This window comes from Syngnathoides biaculeatus, chromosome 3, assembly GCF_019802595.1.
Source record: "Syngnathoides biaculeatus isolate LvHL_M chromosome 3, ASM1980259v1, whole genome shotgun sequence".
Classification (NCBI taxonomy): domain Eukaryota; kingdom Metazoa; phylum Chordata; class Actinopteri; order Syngnathiformes; family Syngnathidae; genus Syngnathoides; species Syngnathoides biaculeatus.
Window position 1 is genome coordinate 16,830,321 of NC_084642.1, and position 21,904 is coordinate 16,852,224.

Consider the following 21,904-nt stretch of genomic DNA (forward strand, 5'->3'; position numbering starts at 1 on the left):
GATAGTGAATCAAAAATTGCTTCATGGGCTTATTGAAAAAAACATTCCAGGGGCCACTACCAATCAAAAAGAGAAAGAAATTGCCACTCTCTGCGATTCAAAGTGTTCGTGTAAACAGTCTACGCAAATTGTCAAAAGTTAATTTTATGTAGTGGAATTTCGTGGGGAAATGAAGTCACTACATAGATAGTTGTGATGAAGAATAAGCTTACGGCACAACTGTTTCATCTTTTTCGATTTTACTCGCGGTGACGAGTTCTCTGCGATGCAATCCCTTCTGATGTTTGGGGGTAGGAAACTAATAGGCCTTCAATCCCAGAGCGCCGAGCGGCATTCACGGGCTGACAAATGGCCACCCTCCTCCAGTAAGTCAGTCAAGCCAGGAGTAATCTTCCCCTAGCTGAGACCTTTGCGTGATTTACTCTACAGCAACGTCAACTTAACGTGGTACACCTGCACAATCTTATAGACTCCGATAAAGGAGTTGTCAAATTTTTTAATACCTTCTTCTCATATTGCAGGCTGTCCAAAAGTAAGTGGCCAAAAGTAAGTAGTGGATGCATAAAACAATCACTGTCTGACTTTCACGATTCAAAAATGACTTGGAACACTTTTAATCAATTGTCAGTTGTACTATGATACACCCCATACGTTCTTATGAATATTGATTAGTCAGCTAACCAGAGAATTTTGGAAAACAGGTCGTAGCTGGAATAATTTCAGCTCAAAGATGCTATCATTCAGCATCTTTGATCTCCATCAGCTTTCCGGTAGATGTGTAGACTGACATGTAGTCATGGTGCAATGTCCATGATCCATGATTATGTTCCGGGAAGCTATCTGACTTATTTGTTCTTTACTTCTTTTATGAAAATAAATGCTTCCCTTAGAATGGGGGGGAAACGTAGTTATTGTAGTTAGTTCAGTCTGTAGACACAATTGATCATACAGAGAAATGTAATATTTCTGAGCACATTTGAACTCTGTTGCTACAGTGAAAAAATAAGTATTTGAACTCCCTGGTATATTGCAACTTCTCCCAATTAGAAATCATGGAGGGGTCTGAAATTTTCATCGTCGGTGCATGTCCGCTGTGAGAGAGGATCTAAAAAGAAAAATCCAGAAATCACAATGTATGATTTTGTAATGATTTATTTGTGTGATACAGGTGCAAATAAGTATTTGAACACCTGAGAAAACCAATGGTAATATTTGGTACAGTAGCCTTTATTTGCAATTACAGAGGTCAAACGTTTCCTGTAGTTGTTCAACAGGTTTGCAAAGTCTGTCTAAACTTACTCTTTCTCATACCATGCTTGTGTTTTGGCACAGCAGATCCTGTGATTTTGATGAATCTGATTGGTAAACACGTGGGCAGACAGACACGTGGGGTATTCGTACATGCGTGCGTATCTCAACAGTGGGCATCCAACCGTTTTAATCAATGTAGAAATCAGTTCAGGTGTAGGCAAACAGATACATAAACACCATTGATATGTGGGGAGGATCATACGACAGTATTTCATACATTAAGATGTTAATTGCGGTCATTGAATCCTCTGAATCATTGCAGAAAGCCATTCTTGGAGCAGACTGTTATTACTATCATCATTGTTTGGCCAGCGCGCATATTGTCCATTATCGGTTATCGGGAATGGAAATGTTGAGGTACAATTACCTTTTTTTAAATTGGAATTTACAAGTATTGTTATTCACTAAAGATATCCAACATAGAGTGGTGACTGCAAAATGATACTTTTTCATGACTGGTCGTTGATCTACCCCCTGGTAGTCTTGGGGTCTTATCATGTGATCCAAAAATGACACAATAAAGTTGGGGTCAGTTCCTACTGGTGGCCAAACCATCTGCTGCTGGCCTCCTTGACTTCTGTTCCCCTTGCAGGCACTTCTGTCTAACTCCATCTTTATGTTTGGCCTGCAAACTGAATTGATCAAACACTACCCTGCTGCTATTGTTTGATGTGCTCGCACTGCTCGAGCTCCCCTTCTTTTTCTTCTTTTTTTTAGGTATCAGAGCTGCCTCAGACCTGCCAAAACATCCGCCATGCTCGGCCTCGACCTCTTGTTTGTAGCTCTCCAGCCCTCCGGCAAGCAAAGTGCCTTCTGCTGGAGCCAGATATTTCAAATTTTGACTCATCGGCTTCAGAGTGGGTCCTGTTATTCGTCGGTGCCCCAGGTTTTGTGTTTTCTCGCACAGTGGCTTAGCTTTGTTTCCACAACAGAGAAGTAACCGTATATTGCTAATCATATTGATTTTATAAGGTCATAGACATGTTGTCGTCCTTGAATGTTCCTTTTGGAGCCCTTTGTTCGATGATTCTAAATGTGACAGGCCAACCAATCAGCGAATACGATCTTCCTCCTATGCAAAAATAATGTAGTTTCATTTTCAAAACTATTAAAACCTATGGACTTCAAAACGCGTGAATCAATTTTCCCCAGAAGAAACAAAGTTTTAAAATGAACAAAACTGGTTCATGCTCTAGAAGTCCTCAGAACTGTGAGGTCAACGCTTTCACCAACTGAACAACCGTGCCGCCAATTCAATTATTATTAGTAGTATTATTATTTTATATTTTTTAAACTGCTTAAATAAACTTACATTTAAAACCAAGTGGAACATTTTTTAAAAACATGAAGTGGAGATCCACGCTCTTTATTGGTCAGCCTTGTAGCTGCATAGAATGATTACAAGTTGGACTGCCGTAGACAGAACAATAAGATAAAACAGGCAGCGGCTTAAATGAAGACAAAATATACTATGCACAGAAAGGAAGGTTTTTGTGCGGCCACATACAGCAAACAGATCTGGCCACCCTTTAATTAGTGGAAATCAGGAAAACCGGTATGCTTGTTTTTTTTATGTTTTTGAAAGGGTGTCCAGTGGTCTGGTTCAGGGGTCGGTTGGGTGATGGTGGTGAGGGTTGGGGGGCGTTCAACGCGTCAGAGGCAGATGAGAGTTGGAGCCCAGGTGAGCGCTGCCAGACCAGAGCAGAGCTGCCACTTTATCACAGTCCAAGCAGGCCCACGCGCATGCACTCCCTCATTAATTCACATCCATGCACGCTGGTGAGCACAGAAGATGGCTGCGGAGCACCAGGCAATCGAATGCACGGCCATGTGCATGGGAGGAAAAAAAAGTGGCACATTCAAAGGCCAGTGTTTGCTTTTCTCTCAAAATGGTGCATTTCTTTAGAGGATATATCGAAAAGTGAGCCTTCAAAGAGAAAAGAACAATCAGCTGGTAATGGCAATTTTTAAGACTTTGTGTGCGGATGTCCACTTTCTTGCATCAAAAAATATAAATATCCTATATAGGATAAGATTACAATTGTACGAGTCCAACAGGTGTCACGAATCTGTTCAGCCTGTGTGGCGGAATGCATGAGGTCTTTAAGAGACAGCTTTATTGACCGACTTTTGTGCAGCTTTTTCCCTGGGCCTCCAGAGCGGACGGAGTCAAGAAAAAAAGTCAATAAACAAGGACAGAGAGAGTGTTGTTTGTCCATAGTGGCTGTTGCCCTCTTTGAATGACAGCCAGCGTGTCAGTTGGGACCAGGTCCAGCTCACCTGTGACCTAAATGCTGGAGAAAATGGATGGATGGCTGGTTCAGCTGCAATAAACTGGATGTGTAAATGGGGGCAAGGTTGTTAAAGATACAAGTCTGCTTCTACTGGGAAGGGAAGCATATTTGGTAATATAAGTTGGCTAACAAACACCTCGCTATCAGACAGTAGAACAACGTAACTACATATGACTTTTGAATTTCTATTTTCTGACTTAAGCCTATGTTTTGTATATAATTTTTTTCAATGTTTCGTTATCTTTGTGATGATTGTACCCTAAGACGCTGCCGTGCCTCAATTAGCTTCAAAAGTGTTAGGAAGCTATATGAGCCACTACCCCATAGCACTGCCCTTCACTACAATGTACAGTTAATTCAACACATATTTGTACTTCAGTATTTTGGCTTAGTGCAGGAAGCATATATTGCTATTTTTTGTTCAAAAAGTCATCTATGCACAGTTTTTGTGCTCAGGGCAAAATTGTTTTTTGTCCAACTTGTTGTAGTCCTCCTCATAGCAATTAGCGGACATTTCGCTATTCATGGCAGGGCTTGGCCTCTAAACTCCATTATCATTTTACTTTCATTCATTTAGTATACAAACATTCCCAAAAACAACGGCCTTCCTCCTTTAAAGTGTAAATGTACACCATGGTCACTATACGAATAGTTACGGGTCTTTTCTAACCATACATCGCCCCCACCTGTCATCCTCGTGTACATGCTAGCAGTAGAGCAGAGACTTATAAGTAGCATTGACCTTGGTGTTCTCTCACCAAGGTCAGAGAACTTTCTGTCTCAGCCTCTCTCTCTCTCTCTCTTTTTTTTTTCTGGTCACACAAGATCCAATTTTCCTTGGTGTCATTCAATTTTGATGAATGCTTTGTCTCGCAAGTGTGGAAGAAAAAGATTGGCCTCTCGCCAAACACGCTGTCAAGCGAATATCTTCTTCGGGCCAGATACACCAGCAGACAGACACGATGTGAAAATTCATTGCGCAGCCACATTAATCCCCCCCCCCCTCATCTGCAGAGAATTTCTCCCATTCTTTTTTTTTTTTTTGCCTGTTTCTAAACGCCGCTTTACATTGGACGATATCACGTGTAATGAGATGTTTAATCTACAGCCGGTTATCTTGTATTGCGACTGGTGTGGCGTTCATTGGAGCTGTCGCAGCCCCAAATGACGGTCGGGAGCTGATTACGATTCATCTCATTGTTGCTCCGGTCTTCACAGAAATGGGTCGTTTTAGAAGAGAACAGAAAAAGGAGAAGACGACTTGGGTTTGATAGGACAACAGGAAAAACGCAAGCTGCACCATTGAATTGGGCCTTGTCGCTATTTTGGGAGCGTCGCGATGAGTCACAACTCAGTGTGTGAGTAAGCAGTGGGAGTAGATTCATTCATAAATCGACTGATTGTAACTCGTGAAAACATCCACACAAGCCACCGAGAGGTGAAGAGTCTGGTAATGTTTTGCTTTTTTATGACTCTCTTAATCCGTCCATCCATTTTCTGAGCCACTCATCCTCACGAGGGTCATGAGAGTGCTGGAGCCAATCCCAGCTGCCATCTGGCAGGAGGCGGGGCACACGCTGAACTGGTTGCCAGCCAATCACAGGGCACATGGAGACAGACAGTCATACTCACAATTACATCTTTTGAGTCTCCAATTAATGCCTCCTAATCTAATGAATGAAAAATATTTGACACCCGAAAATGTGTTTGTACCGTGTTTTCTGCACTACATGGTGCACCACATTATAAGGCACACCTTTAACGACTGACCTATTTTAAAACGTTTTCATATATAAGGTGCACAGGATTGTAAGGCACATAGAATAGACGCTACAGTAGAGGCTTCGCTAAAGGCTCAATATCGATCCATATATACGGCGCACCTGATTATAAGGCGCACTGTCAGCTTTTGAGAAAATTAAAAGCTTTAAGGTGCCCCTTATAGTTCGGAAAATACGGTACGTAAATTAGCAATGTTACGTTGTTGCACTTGGGTAGAATTCAGAACGGCTCCCTTACAGCAACATTTTCAGAAATAGCAAAAATTTACTGCGATTGGCTGGGAACTAGTTCAGGGTGTTCCCCGCCACATGCCCAATGACCGCTGGGATAGGCTCCAGCACTCCTGTGACCCTTTGTGAGGATGGATGAACTTGAATTATCAAATTCCCATTATGATCTTTAACTGTTTGAATTAGATTGTATCATCTGTCAGTCACTCCTAATTCCTCTTAGTTTTATTGTCTGCACTGTTATTGATGGGTATTTACAGTGTGTGTGATCCATTTTTTTAACCATTCGCCCTCCCTCCCTCACTCGCTCCCTACCTACCTACCTACCTACTTGAAACATTGGAGGACACTCTGATGCTGGTAAAAGTTTCTACTGTAACTGTTTTTCATTCATCGCATGTTAAATGTTGTCAGACTTTGCAGTTTTTGTTGTTTAAGACTCTTGTTTCTGGACATTATCCCTGCTCGCAGGCATCGCATTGTTTCGCCTTGCGCAGGTTTGCCACGAGTCCAAACCCAACTTCCAAATAATTATTCCCTGCCCCCCCCCATCCCCCCTCCCTCGTATGTCCACGCTAAGTGTGCGAGCTCGACTTGTGTGCGAAGACACGTCCGCGAGGCCAGAGGGCTGACTGCCTGCAACCCTCGCAGCTCATCTTGGCCGTGGCCGGCTTCATCCAGAAAGCCACAGGACAAGAGGATTTAATACAGCGTCGCGGTGTTCCTCTCCAGAGGGGATTACCGGAGCGCTGCCGCTGTCGGCGCGGCTGCAGCCAGGGCTGGCCCCGCAAGCAACCACTTACAGTGCACGCAACACACAAACGCACCCACACACATGCACGAGAAGGGTATTTTTATACTTGCCTATTCACAGCTGTCTTCTCCACTTGGCCATGCTCTGCTCAGCCATCTTTTCATATGCACTTCATGTTCCTCACTCACATTCTGCCTTCACTTTCCATCACACGCACGTTTCACAAACATTTTGCACTCCATCAGAATTTAAGTTGCAGCTCTATACGCGATGATGACGATGTACCAGAGACTTTGTTCGTTGTGCTACATCATCCATTCATTTTCTATAACTTGCCCTTATTTGGGTATTAGGTGAGCTGCAGCCCATCCCAGAGGTGGGGTGTATCAGGACTGGTTATTCCTTCAATCAAATGGCTTCTGTCTTGCCTATCTATCAAAGTCAGCACCGATGTAAAAATAATAATAATAATAATAATGAAATAAAATCAAGAGACATCTGTGCAAACAAACAACATTTTGCTTTGCTGATCAAGTTTTGATCCGTTAACATTTCTTTTTTTCCCATAGTAAATAATGGATAAAAAAAATAATCTGATGCTCACATCATAAAACATCTACAAACTGTAAAGATCATAATTTAAGGATAACTGTGAATGTGGATAACTGAACTGTGAGGCCAACCCTTTACCAGCTGATCCATGGTGCCGCCCCTTTATAATATATTGTGTGGAAATGTGGGCTCATATGTATAAAACCAACACACCACATTTTAAATTGGAAAAAAAATGCAGTTGTCAGTTCACCTGGCCACATAGAACCAATCATCTGTCCATCCATCAATTTTCTCAGCTGCTTATCCCCACAAGGGAGTGCTGGAGGTTAACCCAGCTAACTTCAGGTGAATGGCAGACTACACGCTGTACTGGACACCAGTCTGTCGCAAGGCACTTGTATCTGTTTTTTACATTCTTATGTTTTATTCGACTTTTGTTCATCCCATTGTTTTATGATGTGTCTTGCGATGAACTGTTTGTCAGGTAGAATACAGAATTACAAAAAAAAAAGAAAGCTCAGGACTGTGAGGTAGACGTGCTGACCACTATAAATATCTGTCACATTACTTTGGATTTGAAGCGGTGCAGGCGAGAAAGTTAAAGTCCGAAGCCCCCGGCCCTCTTCCTTGCAAACTGGGTCATGGCGGTGAGGAGCGTTGATGTAATGGGCCGTGATTGTTACCAGCCTTTAACGCAACGTCGTCATTGCGCTTCACCTCGAGCTTACGTTCTCACGCGGCGCCATCGTACCCTTGCAGCAAAACGTAAACAACAGCCGGCGCTACAAATGCTTTCATTGATTAAAGGAGACGTGGCCTCGTGCGCACCGAGGATCCATGTCTGTTTGCCAACATGCGGAATCCGAAGAGGATAAATGGGAAATGGCTTTCTGAGAAACTGAGAGCGGGATAGCGAGAAGGGAGATGAACACCACTGAGCTATTGGATGAAATGGACATAAACACACGCACGCCGTGGAAAGAAATAACCCGAAAAGTTAGCATTAGCGCCAGTCTCGTAGGTCCATTCATATCCGCATATGCATATATATAGAATATATGTGTAGCCTCTGTTATCACCGCCACTTATACTGAAAAGCTCCCATGAATAAAACACACGGCGGCGCTATTATGCATGCATGCATACTCATTCTGCGCAGACGCCAGCAAACACACCCACATGCGTGCAAACACGCAACTGGACGCCGTACAGGCAGAGGCCCAATCTCACGAGCATAGAACAAACCTCTTAATGGACTGTTAGTTTCTTGATGAGGCTTGGCAAGACCAAATGAATCATTGGCTGCCTGCGCCAAAATCAGGCAAGTACCACGACACCATCATTGACTCCTACATTCATCATTTTAAACAGTAAATATCTTGTCATTGTAACGTGTTCAATTGAAATTATGGATGGGTATATACAGGGGGATATGGGATATACAGTCTTCATATTCTCATGTTTGAACTTAACCTGTCCTTGAAAAGTGAAGTGTGGCGAGTCTCCAGTATGTCACTGAATTACACAAGTGAAAAAAAAATGAGTGGTCATTCCAAAGGGCCTCTTAAAGGGGAAATCCTGTGCTTTGCATGAACAGTGTATCAAGAGGTCATGCAATATCTACCCTATTTTCACAATGTGATGTTAAATCCTCTCTCATTTAATAGTGTTTTGAGAAGCTTTTTATCGACAATTACGAATTTTCAGGGCCACTGCCATTTTCGAGACTCACATGACTTATGTGTGCGGATGTGACGTGCAACGTGCTGCACAAAAGGCTCGATTACACGGGACACCATTTATACCTAGCGCTGATTTCTCGGATTTATCCTCATTTGATGAAGAAATAGCAGTATCGGTTGATCGGGAAGACGGAGGAATACTTCCATTCAGATGTGAACCTGTGGCTTTAAATAATGTTGAATATTCGGATGGTTCTTCGGGTGGAATGACATCGGAGTCTGACCACTCGGAAGCCTACGAGCGGGATGTAAGTGCGTAAACAAAGGCCGGCAGCCGCGATGGTTCTTCGGAAAAGAATGACGTGGACTCTGACGAGAGAGCTCCGGCTGCGGAGGCCGTTAGCCGACGCTCGGCAACAAAGGCCCCCGGACCTCCGGGCGCGAGTTTCGGCTAACGGCCTCTGCCGCCGGAGCTCGCTCGTCAGACTTTGCGTCATTCCCATTCTCTCTTCTATTTCTTGCCATTTGCACTCTTTGTTTTATTATTTTAGCTGCAGCGGTCTGCGCAGTCTGCAGCTCCCTTGACAACCACATCTTGTGTTTTGCAGTTCAATAAAAATAAAATAGTATCCTGTATATGGTGACTCAAAATGTTTTTTCCCCGATATGAACAAAAGAGGTTGCATTTTTTTTCCATTGTAGCTAGTTGGTTGTGTGCGCGTGTGAGTCGCCGACTATTATTTTCACAATTGTCCAGTTCTATCATGATTGGCTGCGTCACTCTGTGGGCGTTTGCAGCCGCTGATGAGATACAAATGACTTGAATTATGTCAGGATTTTGTTTTTCTGCTTCATTGCAGAAATTTGCTTGCTGACCCGCGGCAGACGGACAGCCAGCGTGCGAGCCGACACGTACTGTCGTCTGTACTCACTGTCGGTGGATAACTTCAACGAGGTCCTAGAAGAATATCCTATGATGCGACGGGCCTTTGAGACGGTTGCCCTGGACAGACTGGACAGGATTGGTAAGGATGTATCTGTTACACCACATTTCCACTGACCTGACCCAAACCCGCGGTACAGTATAGAATCAGTAAATCCTTATCTGGCCTGGATTTCTACTCAAGGGTGTAATTACAACGCTTGTTCCATCAGTTTTTGGGGTCAAGGGAGAATTGTTTCCAAGGACCTCCTCGTGATCCAAATAGCAAATAAACAAAATTACCTGGTGTGCAACTTAATACCGTAGGGAATCAGAAGTATCATATTTAAAAAAAAAAAATGGAAATGTTATGAGAATGATGTATCTTTCAAGAAAATGAAGTTGTAGTTTTTAAAATAATTACATATTTTTGTCAGGTTAAAAAATTGCAAACTAGCAAGAATAAAATCAGATTTTTTCAACTTCTTCTTCTTTTCCTTTCGGCTTGTCCCGTTAGGGGTCGCCACAGCGTGTCATCTTTTGCCATCTTAGCCTATCTCCTGCATCTTCCTCTCTAACCCCAACTGCCCTCATGTCTTCCCTCACCACATCCATAAACCTTCTCTTTGGTCTTCCTCTCGCTCTTTTACCTGGCAGCTCCATCCTCAGCACCCTTCTACCAATATACTCACTCTCTCGCCTCTGAACATGTCCAAACCATCGAAGTCTGCTCTCTCGAATCTTGTCTCCAAAACATCCAGCTTTGGCTGTCCCTCTAATGACCTCATTTCTAATCCTATGCAACCTGGTCACTCCGAGCGAGAACCTCAACATCTTCATTTCTGCCACCTCCAGTTCAGATTCCTGTTGTTTCTTCAGTGCCACCGTCTCTAATCCGTACATCATGGCCGGCCTCACCACTGTTTTGTAAACTTTGCCCTTCATCCTAGCAGACACTCTTCTGTCAGATCACAGATTTTTTCAACATAAACTCATAATATGATTTAAAAAATAAAGTCAACTTTGTGATTTAAAAAAAGACTTTATTCTTACCATTGTTCACTTATAATTCTAAAAAAAGCTTTATTCTCTAAAAAGATAAATATAGGGACGTAATCTCAAAAACATAAACCTATTCTTCTCAACAACAAAAACATCTTTGTTTTTAAATGTTATGACGGACTAATCTTGTGGTCCACCAAGCTACAGCCAACAGAAACCGTCTGATATACAGTAAAAGGTATGATAATCATACCAGCAAAACACTGTCGCACTCAAGTGATGCAGAACATTAGCCTGGTTCACGTGTGCCTTTTTATTCCGATGACAACAGGTTTGAAAGCCCAGATCAAACGAAAATGCTCGAATCAAAACCTCAGAATGAGCAACCATGAATCCGAATGGATTAATTAGATAAATGTAAAACAACGAGGAGGAAGGCATAAAGTATAATTTAAAAAAAACAGGTTCACGGTGCTGGAAAGTCTGTCTCTATGGAAGTAAATATGTGCCACCAGGATTTAAATTTGAAATGCCACAGAAAACAAGATTGAATTTGAAATGTAAATTGATCACATTTTCAATAGTTGTATTCCAGTGTAACTTTTTAATGTTAACAATTCAACTGGCTACAATTCGCTGTCCGAAATTCAACCGGCTACGTGACGTCACATGACTAAGAAAGCGTAACTGGCGATTGGCTGGCTGTTTGATTCAGACCTGAAGTAACCCTGCCTGGTGGCACAGATGGTGAAATTTAGACAACGAATTGTAGCCGCTTGAATTTCAGACAGCGAATTGTAGCCAGTTGAATTGTTAACATTGAAATGTTACACTGAACTACAAGTATTGAAACTGTGATCACTTCACATTTCAGATTCAAATCCTGTTTTCTGTGGCATTTCAAATTAAAATCCTGGTGGCACATATTTACTTCCATATGTCTCCTTTATGATCAGTGGTGTCAAGTTTAAAATATAAAAATATCCAAATTTTTGCCTTGTCTTAGGAAAGGTTTGTAAACACTCGTTTAACACAATAAATAGTATAATAATATATTTTCGTGTGTACATTATATATTACCTTTTGTCGGTGACGATCGCGCCTACATATGATCACAATTAACGTGTTAATTTAGTTAGAGGGTGGTGAACAGGTTAAGAAAGAAATCAAATCATTTTACCCCCCCCAAAAAAGAAAAGTGTTTACCTTGGCCTTGAGGATGTGTCTGCTCACAGATGAGCATGTAATTCTGATTTACTTGAGACCTTCCCATACGATTATTTCACCCTTTCGCCCGCTCTTGTGAAAATTTTAAAGCCAACGCCCTATTTCACTTCTTGGCCGAGACGTCAAAAAACGGTTGGTCAAAGCCGCTTAATTGATGCAGATCCCAAATTCCTTGTTTGATCCCCAATGCAGACAATTGATATTCTCCGCATATCCATCAGTCTTCTCAAACGCTCTCAAAGCCCTGTGCAAATAAAATATTCACAATGAGAGGCACGCCCGTATCATCGCTCAGCCATTGCTCGCCTCCTCTGTTTTATCCTCAGCTATGTTTAGCGTGGAGGATAGAGACTTTGCTTGTTGGGGGGGGGACTCTGTAGCAAACGGCTGCTTTGAAAATATACAGTGTGCTGATAGTGATCTTCGACGTGGTCTCCTGTGTTCAGCCCTTTTTCCTGCTCGTACGTCCCCCTCCCCATTGATCAAGTCACTGCGGTACGGGCATATAGCACTGACGCACAAATTAATGACTCCGTTGATGGACTTGCACAATCTGATTAGAGGTTTTTGCCAGCGATTAGCGAGCAGGTGGATGGAGGGTCGTCTTCGGAGGAAGCACCTCGGCCGCAGACAGCCACCAGTCATAACAACAGATGGATTGATCTGCGCCTAATTGCGTCTGGAATAGCTCAGGGTTACGCGGGCTGGAATTGAGAATGGCAGGCTGGCGAATTGACCCTGTCACCGCTCGACGGTGCCTAATGGATTTAGAGGTCGGAGTTTGTGCACTTTCTGAGGGACGTGGACTCAACTGGTCTCTTTGACCTTGTCTACCCTTGACAGACTAGACTTAGAAAGTAGATTCAGCAAGCCAAAACACATTCTAAATAAAAATAAAAGATCAGAGTGACAACTGTAAAGTAGCAAAACTACTTTTAACCCTCAAATCATCATGTAAATCTTAGTATAAAATAATGAATATTAGCTCAGTTGTTGCATTGTATTTTTCCTAAATGTTTGGATCTTTTTGGGGTGTTTAAAGATATAGAAGCCATCGTTAAATAGTTTCCATCATTTTTAAGAAAATAAATTATCTATTAAAAACTTCCCAATAATCGGTGTGTTGATTTACTGTAATTTGCTTCAAGTTTATTTGTCAGACTAAATGAAATGAATTTAATGGCATAATAATGAACATATTATCATGTTAATGAATTGATTTTAATAGCTGAGAATTGGATTTATTTCCTTTAACTTACTGAATTATCCCCTCATGATATATAATATTATTTGAATTATTGTTTTTATTTGTGAACCCATTTATTTCTGTACTTACAGCATTATTTACTCTAGTTTACGCTTGCTGTGACAAATTCATTCATTCATTAATTCATTCATTCAGTAACCCGTCATGCCGGCATCAATGACCTGATGGGTCAAACCACAGTGAAGGTACCAACAAATCAAAACAAAAACTAATACATATCAAAGTGAATAACTTTATCAAATACGATTATTAATTCAGGTCTTGGCAAAATGGTTACATGACTAGAGCAATAGATTAAATAAATGTATTTCTGATGGGAATTTCACATTTTGATTAATCCATTCACAATTCAAGATGGCAATTTACAGATTTTTGTTTTTAACTTCATGTTATTTTAATCCAAAGGCCCACCCCTTGGAATATGACTCAAATTGCATAAAGGCTCTGTTTGTATTTTGTCCCTACGTTACTATGGAATCCCGCAGGCCTACCCCCTCCACCTTGAGGCTGTCACGCTTGCAGAGCGCATGTCTCTGGGTAGTTGTTTCCTACCTGTCTTTTATTGCTGTTTCTCTATGTCGCCACTCCGTTTGTCTTCCAACCACCCCAGCCTGCATTCAGCAATCTCATTGTTCCATCTCTTTCTTGAGCATTTTGCTGTGATTCCTCTGTATATGTTGCTTTCTGCAGTAGTTTCTAGAGGCGAGGGATATTGTTGAATAAGGTTGTCGCTAAAGCACACCAAGATGTCAGCTGAGTACTATCGACTGCCAATATGCGCTCATTATTTTTTTTGTTCTTTCCTTTCTTCCCCCTCTCCCCGTCATTGTCTGTGTGTCCGTTTCTCTGTGTACTTTCCTAGGCAAGAAAAACTCCATCCTGCAGCATAAAGTGCAGCACGACCTCAGTTCGGGTGTCCTCAACTACCAGGAAAATGAAATCATCCAACAAATTGTTCAGCACGACAGGGACATGGCCCATTGTGCCCACCTTCTGCAGAACGCCCCTCCCCAGACGCCACCTTCTCCCACGCCTGTCATCTGGGCCCCATTAATTCAGGCGCCTCTCCAGGCGGCGGCAGCCACCACCTCTGTGGCCATCGCTCTCACACACCATCCCCACCTCCCGCCGACTCTCTTCAGGCCTCCGGTTTCAATGCTGGGGTCCCTGAAGGATCCCCCCAGTCGGCAAAAGAAGTTCCACATTTTTGGTCCATCATCACCAGCTCCTGGTTCTGCTGGGGATTCTCCTGCTAGCACACCTTTGAAAAGACGTACCGGGGTGGACATGTCCTTACTGACCTCTTTTCAGGCTCAGCATGTGGCATCAGGTTCAGAAACTACTAGCGTGAGTCAACAGGGTTCAGGTAGTCACCGTAGACTAAATGAGACCAAGTCAGGGTTTAATGGGAGCGGGTCCTCGGCACTTCCTCGCAGACCATACACATCGTCTTCTTCGCCATCATCAAGTCTGGCTCAGCTGCACTCACAACCACAACATCAGCAGCCTTTTCGATCCACCACCCCACCTTTGTCCAATTTCTTCCACCAAGTATCAACAGGAGAGAGCACAGGGTCGGGTTTAAGCGGAAGCGCAGTCGGTGCCTGTGGCGGTGCAACAGACTGGCCTTCGGGGGGAGCAGTAGGGGGGTCTTTGGAAGGGGCGACCGGAGGTGATGGTGGATGGGCCAGCGAGGACTTTATGACTGCAGCAATGGAAGTGGGCTCACTGAAACACTTTAGGTTGGGGGCAGCTTCTAGTGGATTGGTGGGTGGTATCTCAGGGGAATCATTGGTAGGGGTTTCTGAAGGATCTGAGGGTGGTGCTTGTGGAAGATCAGCAGCAGTGGTCTCTTGTGGTATTGGCTGTGCATCAGTAGCAGATTCAGCCACAAAATCTTTGGGAAGTGTCTCACTTGCATCAACAGGAAGGGCTTCAGGAGAATTACACATAGGGATGACCACTGGTGGTTCATTCGGGAGGTCTTCTCATGGTTCATTGGAAGGGAACTCTGGAGAATTAATGCTGTCAACCACTACAGCAGGATCATTAGGAATGGCTTCTGTTGAGTCAGTGGGAGAGACCTCTGGGGAGTTACTTGTCTCGACAACTGCTGGAGGATCATTGGGGAGGACATCCCGAGGGTCAGTTGGTGTGCCTTCTGAAAAATTACTTGTAGCAGTGACCAACAGTGGATCGTTAGGGCGCCCCTCTATTGGATCAAAGATTTCTGCAGGATTGACTGGAGGAGTAACCGTGGGTCCCCTCATCGGAGTTTGTAGTGATTCTCCGATAGCAAATCCTGGAGGAGGATCTCTGGGAAAGGCTTCCAGTGGAAATACTGCTAGCTATATCGGGGTAGGTTCAAGTGTGCCAGGGGCAGGGGGGATTGCAGCACATAAAACCAGGTCAATAGAGGGCACAGTAGGGGGCCATACACCAAGTGGCCCTTCAGGGGGTACCTCTAGTGGTACTGCAGAAGGACTTACATCTTCTTCACATTGTCAGAGCCCAATATCTACTGGCTGTTCTAGCCCCATGCCAGGACAGCTTCTTTACAGTCATCCACACCCCAAGCCTCCTCAAGTGACCCCTTTGCAGCAATTTACTGGAGGAGGCAGGACTACAAGTGGCCTGAACCTCTTCCACTCACCTCTGCATGGCTCCCCATCTTCAAGTAAAGGGAAAAATGGTACACATCCCACTGTGGGCTCACCATCATCCCTTGGGCATTTTAGTCTGACAGGTCTTCAGTCTGGAATCCTTCCACATCAGATTTCTTTGGAGAGGTCTGCCTTGGCTTCGCTCGCCCAATATGGCTCAGCCAACGCCTCCCCATGCCTTACTCCGGTGGCACCAAGCCCAACTATTCAAAGCCCTGTTCAAAGCAGGACTTTTCACTTCAACGACCCGCCCAGTTCCACAGGATCCCACAGTTTTCTCCTCATGCCTCAATCCTCTCTACCTTCAAATCCATCAGTCCATACACACACTGCATCAAGAGAGTCTCAGTCTGGTCGCTTTTCTGAGGATCTAAAGCTGTTATCTAGCTCGCACCCATCTCTTCGCCAGGAGGTTGCCCAGGCGTTAGGCCACCAAACTGTTGGTTCCGCGGTGGAAATGGGTTATTATTCCTCACCCTTTTCTTCACCCACTCTAAAACCCAAAGCCTGTAGCTCAGTTTCCGGTCATATTACTCCTCCAATCCACCATTCTCCAGGCCACCCCCAACAGACTCATTCACCCGGAGCCTCGCCGTCCCCGTCGCTCCGGAGGGGCTCTTCACCCTATTCATCAGATCCAGAAACTCAAGCTGTCCGCTCAAAGCTTCCCTCCAATTTGTGAGGATTGATCACACCCTCCTGTGCTACTCCGGATTGTGATATACACACAAACTATGTCACGTGTGGGATTCCTTTAAATTTCTTTTATCAGATTTCACTGTGTTCCGCCTTTCATTTGACCTTGGATTTGCTGTGATTTAATAGACACTTTACCACGTAACTGTTTATGCTCTGTCCTCTTCTTATTTATACTTCATGTACATAGATAGAGATATATTTAAGTGATACTTTATTTAAGGAGGGTGTGAAAATGATCACTATTTAAAGGACTGGCATTTCTTCAAGGGAGAGGAGAGTGCAGTACACAAATACTCATTTTGTCAGCAGGCATCTATGCACTAATACCTGCATCAAAGGCTTTTTGTGTATCTCAACTAAAGTAATCTACATTTTTGCTAATACAATAGGTCATATGGGATCGCATATTGTTGATTCTTAAATGTATAGACTGCTTACTTATCATGTCTATCTGTGTATATCTTTTGAAACCTGATGACAAAAAGATTTTAGGAAACCAAAAAAGACTTCCAGTAAGGTGTATCTCTCCCTCAACTTCTTATTTTATATCACTTTATTGTAATAACAATAACAAATAATAATGTTTTTGAAAGCAGGGCGAAAAGGGGCACAAGTGAGCTCGCCTAGATCTCGACGTGGAGATTACTGCAAGTTATGTGTCCCAACAAACTCACTTTGTCTTCCAAACTCATGCCGCTAAACGTGTCGGACGCCCATGTCGTTTCGTTCTTTCTGAATGTGTGCGTTTGTTCATGTAGCACAAGCGTGCAACTCAGAAGAACAGACGGATGCAAGGCAAGATGTTGCCTTTTTTTCCACATTAAAAAACTAGGACTTCCATTAACCAGAGGTTGTCTGTGTTGATTCTGAATCATTGAAGTTATTGGTGTGACACACAAACTGCAGTTCATCCACCAGACTAAATTGAAAACAAACCAGACTTCCCAGCTTTTAATCTACCTTTGATTCACATTTAGTGGGTTCACTGCAACTTGTGTGTCTTGTGGTTTAACACAAGGACCGTTATATTAATAGATACAAATTAGATTTTCTGCACTGAAAATTGAAGCAAACAATTAGACCGTTTAATTTGCGCATTGACTATTCTTCTATGGCTGCTATCGTATCAACATGGGTACATCTCTATAAGATGTTGAATGTATGTACAATTTTTGGCGGTTACAAAAAAAAAAAAAAAAGTACTGTAGCACCAAAAAAAGACTGTTCTGTCACTTCAAAATGGCAATCGAGTTCAATATCTTGGACATGTTTTCATCAGCAGCCATTTCTATTGCTAATGTGGCCTTTGGGGGGACTTATTTATTATTATTACATCCCTAAAATGATCTGGGTACAAGACTTGGCAAGTACAAGTAGCATCTTCCCCAATGATATAATGCAAAACTTCACATGTAGCTGAGAGCAGGTGTTTAATAATATTGGTACTGGTGAGACCATTTGGGTGCAAGGAAATCCATTTAACTAAAGCTGTTTTTCTCCATGGATTTTTAATTTTTTACAATGTTGGCATTAGATGGGAGAATCTGTCTGAATGTTCTGAACTCCTGTTATTTCATGCCAGGATTCCATTGAGGAGCTTCCTGGATGAGTTACACCACAGAAAAGATGTAGCTCAAATTACCATCGGCTCGCTGTCATGTTGGCCTTCTTCAGCCAGTAAGCTAGTTGAAACCGAGGACTTTATTTTTGTGGCCAAAATAAATACGGGACAGCAGAAAGAGGAACTGCGCACCAGGGGGTAATTCGACCGGTCTTGGTAATTCCGTAGACCAGCGCACCCAGGCGCATCTGAGAATAGGTGGGCTGTGCCCCTGTGGTTCTGTTTACAGCCAATTTCATTTGCCACCAATCCAAGCGGCTGCTCTAATTTCTTTTACATGTTTGTGCATGAAAATCAGAATTCATCAGCATTTGCACCCCACCGCATATTTTTGATCGCTGGTTTTAAAAATGTGAGACTCTACAAAGAATGGGGGAGAAAACACCCATAGTGTGGTTTTATTGCTCTTATAGTGTGTGGTATACTCAAGAAGACCTACCCAGCACACAACGCATATCATCCAATCAGATGTTTTGAACAGGTAAAAGATCAGAGAGGAAAATATCAGTCTGAACTCACCCAACACCACACAATAATCACTCAGGACAATGTTGTCGATGCATCTGAGGGTCGGGGCTTGACTGAGTTTGATGATTTGACAATTTGATCTAATGGCGTATTCCACTTTAGACAGAAATGAATGGGTGGACAGACAAGGATAGCGATCAATCAATTGATCTAGCAATCACCTTTACTTAAATTTCTGGGCCATTGAAGTCGCCCTTATTTACAGTGATGTGAGAGTGAAAAGAAAGATAAATAAACGTATTAATGCATTAGCTGAAACAATTGCAGGAAAATATTTAAAACGGGTAAGGTGGGCTTTTGGGGTTCAACTCCTTTGAATGGGTTTGACAGGTACCAACAAGCCAATAGAGCGTGCAAGTGACATAAGAGGGCTGTTAACCAGAAAGATCTTTTATCCAGTGTATCTTACAGCAGAGGAAGAGCGTGCCAAGCAACTAACTGATAGATAAAGTAATGCGGAATAGTGTGGCTTGCACCAGAGATGAACCTGATACACTAAATCTAAAGATCTGAGGGCAGTAGCATCACCATCGTCCAGAACAGATGAAAATGTCGTGCTTCAACTAGCCGGTCCGCAGCTCATCAGTGATGGGCTCACATTCAGGCAGGTTCCACTTCCACAGCTGAGTCCCCACCAACTCAGTCACGGCAGCCTAATTTAACAAGACAAGTTTGTAATCCCTTGACCCTCCCAGGATAACATGGAGTCACACGCACACACAAACGGAGGCACTCGGTGAGCAACTCCCCTCATTAATGCTTCCCTACATATTCCTTTAATGAGGTGCAGCAAACACGCAGGACGTGACAAGCGCTTTATTTGCACACATGCTGGTCAAAAAGCAGGATGCTTCTTAAATGCCCTTAAGATTTGATTTGGGGCGAGCAAGCAGGAATTTGATTTCCAATGTGTTTCTAAATTCATCCAAACGAACACAACAAGTACCTGGGGGTGTAACGGGCTAACCCTGTTTGGTATGTATTTTGGTTTTAAGGAACACATTCGGTACAGTAACCGAACAAAATGGAAACACGTAAAACTGCTGATCTTTTGTGCAAAGAGGGAAAAAATACAGCTATGGCAAAGTGCTCCCAGTAAATTCTTCAATAAATAGAAGATTGTCAAATAAAGAAGAAAAACGAAAATAAAAAGATATTTTATCAAATATACCACTAATAGTTTCTCGGTAATAAAGTGTGTAATCAATACTTTTGGAGAAATGAATGTTGCAAAGAGCGAAGTTTTGGCTGTTCCATATCTAAAAGATTGCATACTATACAAGTGAGTAAATACGATATCGATATATAGATATCATAACACTTTGTTGCTATATAACCTACATGTTAAAAGATGTGACTATGTGTCAAGTTAAATACTGTGTTAAATAAGACTAATTGTTTATATACGTAATGTTTGCAATTGTCGGGCAACTAGTCCAGGTAGAACTCTGCCACTAGGCCCAAAATCTTCGGTGGTAGCCTCCAGCACAAATGTTAATATAATGAGAATGAGTACGATAGAAACTGGATGGAAGAATTGACAACAACTTGCATGTTTTCTTTTTAGTAAAATGCAACATCAGTAGTTTGAATATTACGATCTTTCGGATGTTCAGTTCCTGAGTTACCGCAAATATTGCATACCATTGGTTCCATGGTGTCCAAACATTAATTAAGTTTGTATTCAGTAAGTTTAGCTTTTCATTAGAGCCAACTGAAACATCGCCAACAAACTATAACATCTTAGCCAATGACAACTCAAACCAACACAAAGCTGAAATCATAAATATAGCCATAGTTTTTCCACAATTTTAGAGCTGCATTCTACCCTTAAAATGTTGCTTGAATTGTAACATGTACAACATCCAGGGTGTTTGATATTCCATTAAAAAGTTAAACCGACACTTGCACGTCAATATGATTGCACCGTGTTAGTTTATTCTTACGGCATTACATCATACATGATTATTATCTTTCCTCTTCTCGTGGCTCAAACCCCCCCCCCCAAAAAAAAAAAAAAAATTACCCTGCTACAGCGCTAGTGTGACTCATAGCTGTGTGTGGAAAGTCGTGTCGAGAGTCGACTTTGCCACCATCCAGAAGACCAAAGGTTGCGGGGACCGAGCCCCGGAGGTGGCATGACTGAGGATGGAGTGAAGGCTAAAAATAGTTTCGACTTCAGTTGAATCGATTACTATTGCCGCGAGAAGAGTCGGGAGGGAGGAAAAGTGCCTCCCACATCACAGTACGACCTCAGAGAGGTCTTGACGTGGAAGTCGTGAGGGAAGACAAAGGAGGGCTGTGTACTGCTGGCTCCTCACGCTGATCGGTGACTCGTCACTGGAGGTCATTCTGTAACTGCTGTGGTGTGGAAGCTTGTGAGGGAATGTGAGCTAGTCGATACTAGTGTAGACCGTATTTGTATTTTTTTTAAGGAGAGGAGCGCCAGAAGCGTCGCTCTGATCTTTAAGGGAGATCAACACAAGCCCAGGATTGATTCGTCACAGTCCTCTCCGTTGTAACTTCTTACGAGAGATGACACCATCTTTGTAAAATCTCGTTTAAAAGCATGGAATTTGTTGATAAAGATAAGCCGCTACTTTGATTGATGACCATGTGGCTTTGCATTTATGTAATGGAAATAAAAAGTGTGGAGGGTGGCGGGGGGGAGGTTGGTTTCATAATAATCCTCCCGGTCAAGAACATTTCTCAACTGGCAGAAAACAGCGTAATCCATCTTTCTGAGTAAAAACCATGAAAATAACCAAAACTGGAGGAACAAGATTTTCACCTGACAGCAATGTTTCTACTTGAAGGAGGGGATTTGCTATTTCCATCCTCCAAGGCTATTTGCGTAATGTACTCGTATGGGTACATCAGCTGGGAATTACAGGGCAAGGCTTTTGAGAAAAGCGAATGAAATAAAGAGGCTGACTCACTTTCTCGAGCAGCGAAAAGTTTTCATGAGATCTGGCTGTCACCCGTCACAGGAACACAGCAGTTTGAGGGCAGCACAGGAACACAACAACAACAAAAAAGCTATGAATGCCAGTGGAAGGATCGCAGGAGTTGAAAGTGTTGTGTCCAAAAGCTCCGATAAATCTTGTTTTGAAGTCTGTCCTGTGTGGACAAGAATGTACAGTATATTGTCCGATTTTGGTACACTTTAGTGGGCTGGGCAAAGTTTTATGCTCAAGGGCTACATTAGATTTTTAGAACACATCCATGGGCAAACATGAGCTCAAAAGAATCAGCAAAGTAAGGGTAGCTTTCTCTCATGAAGTTCTGCAATTCATTCTATTCCATTTTCTATGCTGCTTATCCTCACTAGGGTCACAGGTGAGCTGGAGCCTATCAGCTGATTTTA

The 21,904-nt window shown here is 42.8% G+C and overlaps 1 protein-coding gene across 1 annotated transcript in view; it reads left to right on the forward strand.

Moving 5' to 3' along the window:
* The window catches only part of hcn4 (hyperpolarization activated cyclic nucleotide-gated potassium channel 4), a 118,223-nt gene extending 101,258 nt beyond the window's left edge, over positions 1-16,965 (forward strand). The window contains exons 7-8 of the mRNA XM_061815179.1: positions 9,469-9,633; positions 13,889-16,965. Of these exons, the coding sequence (XP_061671163.1) occupies positions 9,469-9,633; positions 13,889-16,371 (2,648 nt within the window). The 3' untranslated portion in view covers positions 16,372-16,965. The remainder of the gene's footprint in view (positions 1-9,468; positions 9,634-13,888) is intronic.
* The last annotated feature ends 4,939 nt before the right edge of the window (positions 16,966-21,904 follow it).